Source organism: Euprymna scolopes, chromosome 14 (assembly GCF_053919585.1).
Source record: "Euprymna scolopes isolate OS-2025 chromosome 14, ASM5391958v1, whole genome shotgun sequence".
NCBI lineage: Eukaryota > Metazoa > Mollusca > Cephalopoda > Sepiida > Sepiolidae > Euprymna > Euprymna scolopes.
The window spans coordinates 32,534,663-32,548,646 of NC_136495.1; the positions used below are offsets into that span (position 1 = coordinate 32,534,663).

The following is a 13,984-nucleotide window of genomic DNA, read 5'->3' on the forward strand; positions in this document are numbered from 1 at the left end:
GAGAGTTACGAAACTGCTGAAAATAAACGCATGATCCTTTTCCTACTCTACTTGATACTAATGGGGATTTTGTATCTGTTTGAAACCCCAAACTATGCTATTACTACCTTGTAATGCTCAATTAAGTTTACTATTTCAAACTAATGTATTATCTTTCAATGTTCAATTCAAATGAGAGGGTAGTGTAGTGTCTGTTCTATGATCATAATACCTTTCATCCATGGATTATTTTCTCTTGTTTTTGAGGATGGGTAGCGAAGTACCTGTTCTGTTGTCAAGGGACCATCCTCAGAGGCATTATATCTTCCATTTAAGGAGGTAATGTATTTATTATATGTGCAGTTGTAATGATATTATTCTCCCAGGCATTACCTACTCTTTTTGAGAACATGGTAGGATATATTCTTTCAACATATATTCTAGCAAAGATATGTGATCAGAGAGAGAATATTATTGTTTATATGACTAACTAGACTACCTGTGACCCGTTGGGTCAGTATGTTATATTAGCTATGGAATTCATGTATGAGCGGGATACTTGTGACGTAAAGAAAATATTTTTTTTTGACATAACAGAAACATTTCTATAAAAGTATATTAAAATGAAAGAAGAATATGGATTGATTTCTATGAGTCGTTCTGTTTATTATAATTGATTATTTAAAAAAAAAAAAATTTACAGTTATTGAATTATAAGTGGTTGGCCATACGTATAGGTAAATGTGCACTGAACAGATACCATAATACTTATTATAGTTAAATTCAAATTTTGATATATCTGCTTTTTTTTTTTTTACATCGTTTATTTCTGTATTATGTTTAAGTTATTTTAAACCCAACTCTTCCCATGTTATATAATAATTTCGGAATAATAATGTTAATATTTCAACGTCCCAATTGTTCTTTTGTTTCTTTTTTCCGCGTTTAATTTATCCAAATAAACAATTGTTAATACTGTCTACTTTTTTTTTTTTTTTTTACATCGTTCATTTCTGTATTACGTTTATTTTAAACCCCACTCTTCCCATGTTAAATAATAATTTCGAAATAATAACATTAATATTTCAGTGCGCAGACGCATGCACAACCGGATGTCGTAAACCGGAAAGTGGGTTACATACATCATTAAAAGATCATTTGATTTTTATAATTATATAGATTATATTTGAAAGGTGTATATGTAACCTCATCGTTTACTGGGGAGAATGACTTGGTGTGTCCATATTGTAATACATTTATGAAATGGCTGTTACGTCCTGGGTACAACAACCAGCTCCCTGTCCATCATTAACTGAGATTGGATTCCAACATTTGCAGACCTGGTTAATAGCGTCCAAATTTGAACTTTTTGAGCCAGGGTCCTAGAGATCTTTCTCATGTCAAAAATTGAGAGAGAGAGAGAAAGAGAGAAAAAAAAAAAAAGAGGCACATGTACATGTGAATGAGAGACAAAGATATTTTTGTTATTACATTTAAAAAGTCTGCTTTTCAGCTAACTTGATCAAACTCTTGGCTCGGCAGGCATCACTCTGAGGAAGGGGATGTGTTCTTCACCATTTTTCAGCAATACATTTTTAAAATTTTACTTGCGTCCTCAAAAGGTACAAAGAAAGTTGGGTATAAAGTCCTCCTCTCTAAAAAAATACCCTTATCATACACGTGTAGTTGAATTATATCTTTATTTTTCAGGTGCCCCTTTTGTTGTTCTGTTCAGTATTGTTCTCAAAATTGCCGTGAGATTGCTTGGAACTCTCACCACCGGGTGGAATGCCGATACATGTCTTTGCTACATTCGGTAAGTCATAACTCGCCTTATACACAGTGATCCTCACACACTCGCCCGCCTTAAAAAAAAAAAATGCCATTCATGGAATTGTTAATAAGATTCATAATCCTTTCTGCAATCCAACCATATTTCATACAAATAAACCTCAGTCTATGTCTGACTTGTCCACTGAGATCTGATTCATGAATATCGGGCAATTTCATTGTTTTAGACATCTTTGGAGATTATTTGGCTTCTTCGTACTACTGTTCTCATCTTGATTGTTATTATCCCAATGTTTCAGATGATGTAATCTCCAACCTTTATTAGGTGAATCTTGTCGAACTTGAGGAATCTTCTTGTGGAACTCAGGAATCTGCACAGAATTTTGAATGGAAACCTTTATTTAATTCATGGGGGTAGTATGCTCTCTGTTCGTCAGCCATAACTGGGTAAAAGTCCGAAGTAATTTCCAATTATATTTTGAGTGTACACTGAGGATTGAACCTTTAATCCGAAGAAGTATAACTTTCAACTGAATTTTGCCAAGTATTTTTGCAAAGACCCATAGTGTAGTGGATAAGTATTTAATAAAAGTTACACTCTTCTGAAGGTATAAGGTTCAATCCTCAGTGCGAGCAACATTCAAAATACAACTGTGAATTACATAGGACTTCTACCCAGTCATGGCTGATGAGACAAGACCAAACTATCTGTTGAATAGTATTCTGGGCAACGTCAGAATTATTGCTGTTTGTGCACACATGCATATCTCACTTTCTCTCCCTCACGCCATAGCATATTTGTGGAAGTATTATTGCAAGAATAAAGTTGTCGCTTTTTTATATATACCCAAAATTGACATTGTTATATGCATTCACCAAGCATTTCGGCACACGATTTATGAATAAATAAAACTTCAGCATAACGTAACATATCCACATGGATTAAATAAATGGTTCCATTTGAAATTCGATGCAGATTCCCGAGTCTGACAAGATACACCTGAAGAAGGTTGGAGAGGTTACATCGACTGAAATATTGTGATAATAACGCTCAACATGTGGACAGTAGTAATAATACAAATTAATCCACATCTCAAAAATTCAGAAATGTAATCTTAGGAAATATTTGACTTTTAAAGAGGATTGCATCAGAAATTCTGTAGGCGATTTCAAAAGCATAAATTCACAAAAGAGAAATTTTATATTTGTTTAAAATGGAAGTCAAAGAAAACATGAAATGTTTGTTCATTTTTTGAGAATCTTGACACCTTGTAGATTTTATTAGCCGAGATATCAAGGAATTCTTGAATCAATATCTAAAAAAATTGTAAGCAAAACTTCACTCAATTACACAAATTACATTAGTTTAAAAGTTAATAAGAGTTAATTTATTTTCATTGTAATTAGTTTAGTGAGAAATGTTAGGAATATGTAAATGAATGTTCATACATTTATTTTTTGATGAGCAGATGACAATGTGAAAAAGTTAATGAGTTGTGTGTCAGAGTGTGTACACTTATAATTGTGTGGGGTGGGGGAGGTCAGAAGCACTTCATCAATGGCTAACAAATAGGCGATGGAAGCTGAGGTAACAGCTGTTAGCTCTGTTGTGAACTTTACTCAACACTCGACTAGCTACAACCACTATCAACAGTTTCTCCCACTCTCTATCTGTGTATAAATCGAAACGCAGATTTCACAAGCACAGCTTCTTTCCTAGAACCGTCCGCTTGTGGAACACTGTTCTATTGGCCTGCTTCCTGGCTGACTACAGCATAGTAGCCTTCAAGTCTAATGTAAACAAGTTCTTGTTGAACCGTCCCCATAAATAATCAAATTCTACCCAATCTACACCATTAATGATTACTACACTACCACTTTATATTCATTAATTTTTATCCTTGAGTGGCTTTTGGACCTTGATAAGTGGTGATTTCTTTGTAAAAAAAGAAAAGATATTTGAAATATGTGAAAATTGACATTGTTTGTTATATGCATTAACCAAGCATTTCGGCACACGATTTATGAATAAATAAAACTGTCCTAGTGACATATGGCTGAGTGGTCCTAGATGTTGTATCAAAGTTTACAGTTACCCAAAGGTGCTGAGTTCAATCCTGAACGAAGGCAGTGAAAAAGTAACATTCAAAACAGAGAATCAGCAACTATGTCCCAGAGCCTAGCTGGAGTCCGAACACGGTACCTCCGTAATAATAATAAAGGGTTGGGTTCGAGACTCCTAACAAACGGTTCCCCAGTTCGATACAAAACACCTGATGAAGGCCGGAGGGCAAAACGGCCGAAACGTTGTGACGATAATAACCAAGATGAGGAAGTCAGTCCGACAATCTCAATCAATGAAAACACCTCATCTCAAAAATACAGACAATTACTATGTGAAAAGATATGTGAAAAGCTGATGAATTTTAGAGTGAAGACATGGAGGGAGTCAGTTGAAGGGAAAATATGGCTTTTTTTGAGTTGAAGTTTGATCAAATTGTGAAACTTGATAAATTTGAAGAAAAGTTTTTGATTGGCTTAGAATTGTTTTATTAATTTAGATGAGCCATATGTGCAGAAATTAATCTTTCATTTTGGACATTATGACATAATATGAAGTTTCTCTCAAGCATTATATATAGTATTGAAGTCATTGCTGTTTATCATTATATTTTATTATTATTTTATAATTGTGTTACTATTATTGCTTTATTATTGTTTGTCATTGTTTTATTTATTATTGGTTTAGTATTATTTATTAACATTGTTTTATTATTGTTTTTGTTTGTTTATCATTATTGTTTTATTTTTTTTATTTTTACTAGGTTGGCATTGCCCACTTGAGCCTTCGGATCATTTTGCTAACAGGACTCAAAAACCTCTTAGGTTAGACTTGCTTTCTTCTGTTCACATGATTCCTAGTGAAAGCGATAACTTCTATTCATATTGAATTACTGTTCTCATCTTGATTGCTATTGTCATAACGTTTTGGTCAATGTAACATCCAAACTTTTTTAAGTGTATTTTGTCAAGTTGTGGTATTTTTCTGTCAAACTCTGGAATCATCACAGATTTTTTTAAGGAACTTTTAATTTAATTCACGGGGGGGGGGGGTAGCATGCACTCATTTCATCAGCCATGACTGAGTAGAAGTTTTAAGTAATTTGCAATTGTGTTCTTAGTATCACCCACACTGAGAATTAAACCTTCATCCTCCAAAAGAAAGTCACTTTAAACTAAATTTTACTTCGAACTTTATCTGAACCAGAAACATAAATTTCTATTTCTATTCTAATAGTGTCTATTACTAATGGAAATTCGATATCTATCTGAAGCCAATTTAATTTCCATAAATGTTTAATATTAAATTTATACACAACACCACCTAAAGACTTCTAGAAGGGAGCCATATCTCACAATCCAAACATCACATCAAACAATGGCTAGGCTTCTTTCAAATTTCCATTCAGTATAATTAAAGATATCGTTTCTGAACATTCTATTAATTGTGACTATGATTAAACTAACTAAAATTTATCTGTTTCACTTTAAATACATTATGCTTACCCCCCCCCCACTTTAACCCTACATTCTTAACTACTTATTCCCTGTCCGTGTTTCTCTTCATTCACTACTAAAGTCGACACGTATTTCATTAAAAAAATCCGACTGCCACACTGCTATCCACAATCCCTTCTCTCACCATAATGCTCTCTCTCTCTTCTCATGCTTCTTGGTTTCTTTTGAGCTACCTCCACTCTCCACCTACTAAGCTACCTATTCCTTGTTCACATTCCGAGCATTTGCTACAGAAGTTTTCACCTAATCAACAATTTCATAAAGAAACACCTACAGATTTTTCTCCTACCATAACACTCTCTCCTACTCTGCTACTTCATACATTTGATTTCTCACTCTCACCGCCACTCTACTAATGTATACATAAATATTGACTCTGTCAATTCGTGACGTATTCTTGACTTTCTAGAATCAAAATCATGTAATGGATTCTAATCAAAATTGGAATAAGGATTCTAAGCATAACACACCTTTTCGAATGTGAGAATTTTTGAAAAACTTAGAATGACAATTTTATATATAAAGTTTAGTATCATTATTTTATCTACCTTCTTAGACAAAATTCAAGTGCTGGTTTGGATGAAAATGTTCCTGTGGAACGAACTGGATTTGGACTCGGCACTCCCAGGTTTTCAGTCCATGCTGTTAAATGCTTAGCCACCATCGCCTCCATTTCATTTTAATATTTTTAAAAGAACATAAAAGTAATACAAAGCTGTTCTGTCTGTCTCTCTTTGACGTAATGGTCATTACTGACCAGATGTGACACTCTTCACGAATCGTTGCCATTGACTCTAGTTCTGTGCCATTCTGAGCAACTCATCCATGCTAATGTCTGTGATGTCCTTCAGACTGTCTGACATTCTTACTTTTGGTCTTCCATGTCCTCTTTTGCCAGGGGATCTACCAGAGAGCAGATCTTTTGTTAGGCTGTCTATTCTGACCACATGTCTCAAAAAACGCAATTTCCTATCATTGATGTTGTCCAGCAGTCTTCGGCATGATCCAATCTTCTGACTCCATTCGTTTGTATGTTTGTCCATTCAGCTTACACAAAGAAGTCTACAGTAGCACCATAATTCAAAAGCAACAATTTTCCTCTTGTTGACTTTCTTCAAGATCCAACATTCTGCACCTGTTCTGTACAGGGAATTAATTTTACCCATCCTGGGACGGATACTCTTCTAGCTGATTTATACAGCAAATCCGTCAGTTACAACATCCCCAACTTATAACAACTTCGATTATTGTCACAAAAAATACAAGCACTTCGGAATCCTTGTTTGTTTATAATCACTGTTTAAAATGTTAGGAAAAAAAAAATGCTGATATCAAACTCCAAAATGATCCAAGACAAAATTTTCAAGCTCCTCAAAATGGCACCTGTGGAGTTATTAATATTTCTGCAATAAAACAATGTTTGACACAAGGAAATCTTAACCTATTACTGACTTGTCCATCATGTTTCAGATATGAATATCCAACAATCTTTATTTTATTGATATTCAATGATAAGTGCACTTGAATACAACATGTAAACCTTGTGATAAAGCTGACATATTGTTTTCTTGTCCTGATTTTATCTGCAATGATCTCTTCAGTTCCCGAAAATCTTTTGGCTTGTTTTGATAGACATTATTTTTGTGATGATCTCTATTTATAAAAATCATGATTGCACTTCCTACTGATGAAGAAGTTAATAAAGCGGCTCTGCATATCATTGATTAGTGATAAAATAAAGACTTTTGGGCATTCATGAATGAAAATTGGTGGACAAGTCAGGGGGGGAAAAACTGACGTTTATTTCTATAAAGTATGATCGAATTATAGGCAGCATTGTGAATTATATTAATGAATCCATGGTTGGCATTTTTACAAGCCACCCTGTAAAATAAGTTTGTCTGCACCAATGATCCTTATAGCATTTTTCCCCTTTATTTTTATTTTTTTAATTTTTTTTAGATTTTAAATCTAAGAAGCTTGACTCGGCATCTCCCACCGAAACTCCTGGACTCAACGAGTCAGGCCAATATGACACCAACTATCTCACGGTTTATATGTTGATGGCTCATTCAAATGATCTACTTGCCGAAGATCTTCTGCAATATGCAATGGTCAGTATATGAGTATTTATCTTTCAGGCTGAGGGATAAAGATGTCCTACATTTTGAGCAAATTAAAAAAAAAATGATTAGTTATCTATTAAAGAAAATGCATATTTTTCTAAAAAGTAAATAACAAGTTTTACGTATTGGAATTTTTTAGATGAGGATTGATAATGTGTATTATTTGGACTACTATTCTCATCTTGATTTTTCTTACTTTGTAAAAATCTAATGATTGGGTGCTTATTTTTAAAAGGTTAAAAAAGTGTCAACATTAGGCTTTGAATGATGGATGATCCCTTTAATGTGCAATCTTTAGAGCAAATGTCACATAACGCACTACACAATTCTAGTCATTACCTATCCAACAAGCCTTCATTTATTAAATTCAGGCCAATAGTTGCTGACATTTGGAACTTATAAAATTGCAAAAAAAGGTGGTATATCTATCACTAGATATATTAGTGGCCTGGCAAGGCCACAGGGGAGACAACAGAAACAGCAAAACAAAAGCTAGCCTGGCAGGACACTATATATACAAATATATAACCAATAAAATATGCCCAAGTTTGCCTACATTTGTATATATAGTACCCTGGCAGGTCAGCTTCAGTTTTGCTGCTTTAGGATGAATTTTGCTTAGTTTTATTTATTTTTTTTTTTTTTGCTTGGTTGTTTTCTCTGTAACCTTGCAAAGCCACTAATATATATATATATATATATATATAGTATAATATAATAATTTTCCACGTTCCAATTATCAAGTTTTCTCAGTTGGTGATTTATTACTTTTCAAAAGGTATGCATTACAATATTGTTTTGTATTGCGACTAACAAGTTTACAAAATTATGTTATGGCTGCATATTTAGTCACTCATCAGATGTTTACCTTAAAAAACTTATGAAAATACCATTTTGGACAACTGACATGGTTTATTATAAAACACTTTATTTATGAGAAAGATCTTTTAATTCATTACGATTGGTCTATATAAATCGAGTACGTTTCAATAAATGGTTAGCATATATATATATATATATATATATATATATATATATATATATATATATATATATAGTGGTGTAAAGTTCTCAAATTTTTTAGATATACTTCATCTTCAAGAAGAAAAATATGCGCACTCATTCAGTGGAGGTGTGTTTTTGCAACTTCCCAATCGGAGAGGTTCGCATATCATTTAAATCATTTCTGAAATGTGGACTGGCATTTGAGTTTGTTATTGTTAAATACCATTACAATATTCCCCAGTGATAATTATATTATTATTATTATATGTTTCACTTCGGTGTAATTATATTTTTATATATTTTATTCCTTTTCAATTCTCAGACGGCTGCCCTCCTGCTTCATATCCTTGACCACGCTGGTTGGTTCCACAGAATTGATACTTGTCCAACTAATACATCTTCCACCTCGATCTCTTCAAACAAAAGCCATTCAAGTAACCTTGTTGATATTCTAAAGTCTGACGCTCACTTATACACTGCAAGTGCCCTCCTGCGTCACATTCAACAATTAGTATGTAATGCACATGCAATTACCGAACTCCAGATTTCCGAAGCATCTCCTGCAGCCAATGGGAGCGGAGCGTCAATTCAGACAACTAGCCAGGTGCGGGTCGCCACTGCTATTTATCCCACAGCCAGTCTCATGAACCATTCTTGTGAACCTACCATTACATCCAGGTCAGTTTATTTGTAATATATGAGGTGTGTCTGGAATGTAATGAGATTGGTATCACAAACCATTTCAAATCCAAATAACTTGTTTGGCCATCAAAGTTACCTCCCGCTCAAATTTAATAACTTTATATAAAGAATCCTCATTCCAAATTTGTTAAAAAAATTTCTTACATCATTTTGATTCAAAAATATGTCTTATGTTTAGAATCCTTATTCCAATTTTTATTAAAATCCATTCTTTATAATATCCATCCTGGATATGACACAGAAATACATGTCATAAGGCCCCAATTTGAAAGCTTTAGGGAGTGCGTGGTTATCATTTTGTTATCACTACACCCAGCTCCACTCTCACAAAGTAATCCTTCTCTCTTCAAACCAAATGATAACTTCCAGTCAAAAGAGTAGAAAGTGGGTCTTGTAATTCTAACTCCCCTTATATTCCATAAATGATATTTTTGACAAAGGAGTAAGAATTGCTGCTTTCTGGGTTGGAATCTATTGAACACTTATTGTTGATTAGTTTTTGGCATTCAAATAACATTTTTTTAGCTCCTTGTATCAAATGATATCATGCCTTTTCTGGATTGATCTCCATTATAAAAAAATCATTCTCTGTAATGCAAGTGTTCTATATGTGTTAAATAAAATTTGTCCTTGTCATGAGACAATAAGCTGTCTTGGACATCCTTGATCAAGGTGTTCGCATATACTTCACCTACCACTCTCATCCTCATCAGTTTAACGTCCATTTTACATGCAGTAGATGGTTTTAAGAAATTAACTTTTAAACTAGCCTATCTCTGACACAAACTTTTTTTTCTCTTTCTTTCAAGTCTATTTTTATTACTTCCTCTCATGTTTTTCTTGGTCTTCCTCTGTCAACCGGACCTTTTGTTGTTTTAATTAATAATCTTTGTTAGGTTAATTAATAACCTTAGTTAAATTGATTACAAAGTAAATAAAGTGAACGTACCTTTTTCTTTAACTTCATTTGTGGAAGGTATATCTTGACGATGACAAAGAAAAAAATGAATTAACAAGGTAACATTTAATCAGAAAACAATAACAAAGAATTTCACGTTTTATTTATTTACATGTTTATATGAGAAGCTATATACCAAAGAGGAAAAGTCCTTTTATACAAAAAACAATGAAAGGGAGATAACTCAGAGACCCTAATTTAAAGCCCACGTCATTAGTTAACAGACAAAGGCAGGCAACTGCACCCCATATCACTGACAAATAACAATCAAAAGGAGGACAACTCTTCAATATCTACAAAATCCATGAATGTTGCTATCTCCAATACCTTCTACCTTAACCTTTCTACATCTATCAAAGAACTTTCACCCATTCCTTTAACATGGCTATACACTGAAAGTTTTTTTTTTTTTTTTTTTAAATACATTTTCACCCCAAACAAGGCACATTGCTACTTTGGTGTAGGGGGCTATTATCAGGGGCAACAACTACTGGGGCACTATGTAGGGATTTGTCTGTTCACGTTGCACTTGAACTTCTGCACATCAGTACAGTTGGGGAAGCAGGGACCTGGAATGGAATTCCAAAGTCTAGCGGTTCTGGGGAAGAAACTACTGGAGTAGAAAGATCTTTTACATCTAGGGATCTCTACAGTGTGGGAGTGGGATTTTGCAGCTTGTCGGGTCTGTCCACGTTGTGGGGGCACAAGTGCTTGCAGTTCGTTAGAGCATTCACCATTAAAATACTTGTAGAACAGGCAGACGGATGCAACGTTTCGTTGATGGGACAGAGACTGAAGCTTATATGTCAGTTCAGGGCCTATCAGATCTGTTCTCCTGTTCTGCACACATCTCCTTTTACTATCCAGAGTTAATATTCTTCTGAGGTCATCAGAACTATGCCGGTCTTTAAGACTAACATACAGACCCATTGTAGCATTCCTGTATCATTTCTCTCCATGCAACACGTTTTCAATCCTAACTGGTCAAGTTTAATTTTCATACACCATCGCACTATGTACACATTACTAATAGACTCTTTCCTTGATCGACTGCTAGTTAGTAATTGCAGAAATTCACTGAACTTACTCCATCCTGTCTAATTCTTGCAATCACACTGCCACCTGTTCCATCTTGTGCTCCAATGGTATCACCAAGGTAACTAAACGTTTAAATAGCATCAGCATTCATATATATTTATTCCCCATCTAAATTCTTATCCAGCTACATTGTTTTACATTTCTTGCGCACAAACTAGTTATGATCTCTCAACTTACCTCTAATGCCTCTGGATTACTTTCCATGCAAGATTTGCATTACCAGTCATAAGTAATTTAGTAACAAAATGATATTGAAAACAAAATTATAAATCTCTAGCAACATGGGTAATGCACATTTTTTTTATGAAACTCAACAAAATTCTATCTTGCAAAATTGATAATAGCTTTTATTCAAAATTTTCTCATTGCATATGCTAGTTATGATGGAAATAAAATTAGTTTATATGATACTTAAAATTTCTGTTAATAATTTTGTTATTTCATCTTTCTGTAAAGTTAATAGTGAACAATATCGAACAGCATTCCCCCTGAACCAATATTGCTTAAATTCAGTGGCATGTAAAAGTCCAGGACAACAGACAAAGACTTGCGTTATTTCAGAGTTTTTCTTTCTGTTAGATTAGTTGAAAATCTAGTCTATATTACAATTAAATCTATAAATGGATAGAAGATACATAGATCCTTACATCTTTCCAGTGTATTAGAGAAAGTGATTCCGTGGAACTGACAGAACTTGAACCAACCACACCAAATGTGCAGTCCATGCCTGTAACCACCACACTATGCCACTTTGCCAACTAATAATGATACAGTAGTACACAATATTTTGTTAATAATTTTAATTATTTTTTCCACTGGCAGACAACCCACCAAATAAAATCTTTTCTTTTTTTTTAATGACTCGAAACCAAAATTTTAATCTATATAAATGTTTGTGTGTCAATATTTAACCAATGAACTTTTAAACTACTGGTCACATAACAGTGAAATTAACAAGAAATGGTAATCATCCACCAAGCATAGTAAAATCTTTGTTTGGATGGATGAATAACGCGTACAGAAATATGTCGGCAAATTAAAATGCAAAATGTTCATTTCAACTTGCTGACATATTTCTATTACTTTTGTGCATGCGCAAATTCATTCATAGCTTGAAGTGGTTTAATTTTAAGTCTTTCTCATCTACCTGTCAATAGCTCAAATGATAGAGAACGTTTTGGTTTTGATTTTAGCTGATGGCACCCAAGTGATTTTTCTAATCTTTTGAAATCAGTACTATATATTAGGTACAATATAATATTCAATAGAGAATTGCCTCTGTAATAATAAATATGAAATCTGCATGAAGTAAAATATATTTCAGTTTATTTTACGACCGGGCAAAGCTAGGTTCCCCTTCCACTTTCCTAGTAATAATTATTTCATTTTTTTGTAAACACAGGGCTAAAACTTTTGTATTTATTCATATAAATTGATAACTATTAACATTTTGGTAACTTTGATAATATAATCTTTTAAATAAGACCCTAATGTAATCAAAAGAAAAAAGAAATCAATTCATTTGAGAAAAATATGGTGTCATTAATGAGATGAACATGAACATTAATTCATATGAATTTATTTATGCTGATGACACCAGCCTCTATTCTGGTATTGCTTCTTACCCATCTTCCTCAGATCAGTTGAAATATGTAGTTGATCTAGAAATTGATTTGGGTTCTATTATGGATTGGAGTAAGAAATGTTTTGTTTCATTTAATCTTGTTAAATTAAATACAATAAAATTAATTTACTACAATAAAATTAAATTAAATACAATAAAATTAATTTACTACAATAAAATTAAATTAAATACAATAAAATTAATTTACTACAATAAAATTAAATTAAATACAATAAAATTAATTTACTACAATAAAATTAAATTAAATACAATAAAATTAATTTACTACAATAAAATTAAATTAAATACAATAAAATTAATTTACTACAATTAAATTAAATTACTACAATAAAATTAATTTACTACAATAAAATTATAACAAAACTACATTTAATGGTAACTTTATGAAGTAAGATTGGTGTAAGATGCTAATGAAAATAAGTAAAATGTTTTCACATATCTAATTTTATAATTCTAAAAATAATTATTGTTATGAAAGCAAAACATATTCAAAAGCATCTGAAAATTAATATAAATTAGAGAGGTAAAAAAAAAACGTTTATTTAATTAATTAAAATAATTCAAAATGGGGTATCATTATATATACAGGAAAAATAAGTACAGCCTCTATATACTCAAGAAATTTTTTAATCAGTTTTGGCTGCAGTTAAGAGAGAAGGTTTAAGACCATATTGAATTGTATACAAATATTTATGGTGAACTGGAATCTAATTTAAAAATTAAATAAGAGGGGAATTATGCACTAATTAGCATATTATGGGGAGGGGGGGTGCTAAAGAGAAATTATTAAAGAGACTCAAAAGGACCATGAGAATGTATAGAGGATAGTCAGAATATAGCCTTAGATTTTACTATCATATTTGTACTTCATTAAGCCTGGACTCTATCTTGGAATATCATTTAGTTTTGCCCTCTTATAAAATTTCATACAAACTTTAGTTTTCAATTTATGTGCTAACCAGCAATATTTATAGACTACCTATAAATATTATTTTGCTTACTACGTTTTCTCTGATTATATGAAACATTCATTGAAACGCCTTAGAATAAGGAAAAAACTTTAAATATTTGTATTCCTTTTGAAATAATTTGTTGTAAATT

At 32.6% G+C, this 13,984-nt stretch overlaps 1 protein-coding gene across 1 annotated transcript in view; it reads left to right on the forward strand.

The window, feature by feature from the left end:
* Window positions 1–13,984, forward strand: part of LOC145292932 (protein-lysine N-methyltransferase SMYD4-like) — a 75,900-nt gene that overhangs the window by 44,735 nt on the left and 17,181 nt on the right. The window contains exons 9-12 of the mRNA XM_080139103.1: window positions 1,690–1,795; window positions 4,596–4,656; window positions 7,312–7,463; window positions 8,803–9,158. Coding sequence (XP_079995229.1) covers window positions 1,690–1,795; window positions 4,596–4,656; window positions 7,312–7,463; window positions 8,803–9,158 — 675 coding nt within the window. The remainder of the gene's footprint in view (window positions 1–1,689; window positions 1,796–4,595; window positions 4,657–7,311; window positions 7,464–8,802; window positions 9,159–13,984) is intronic.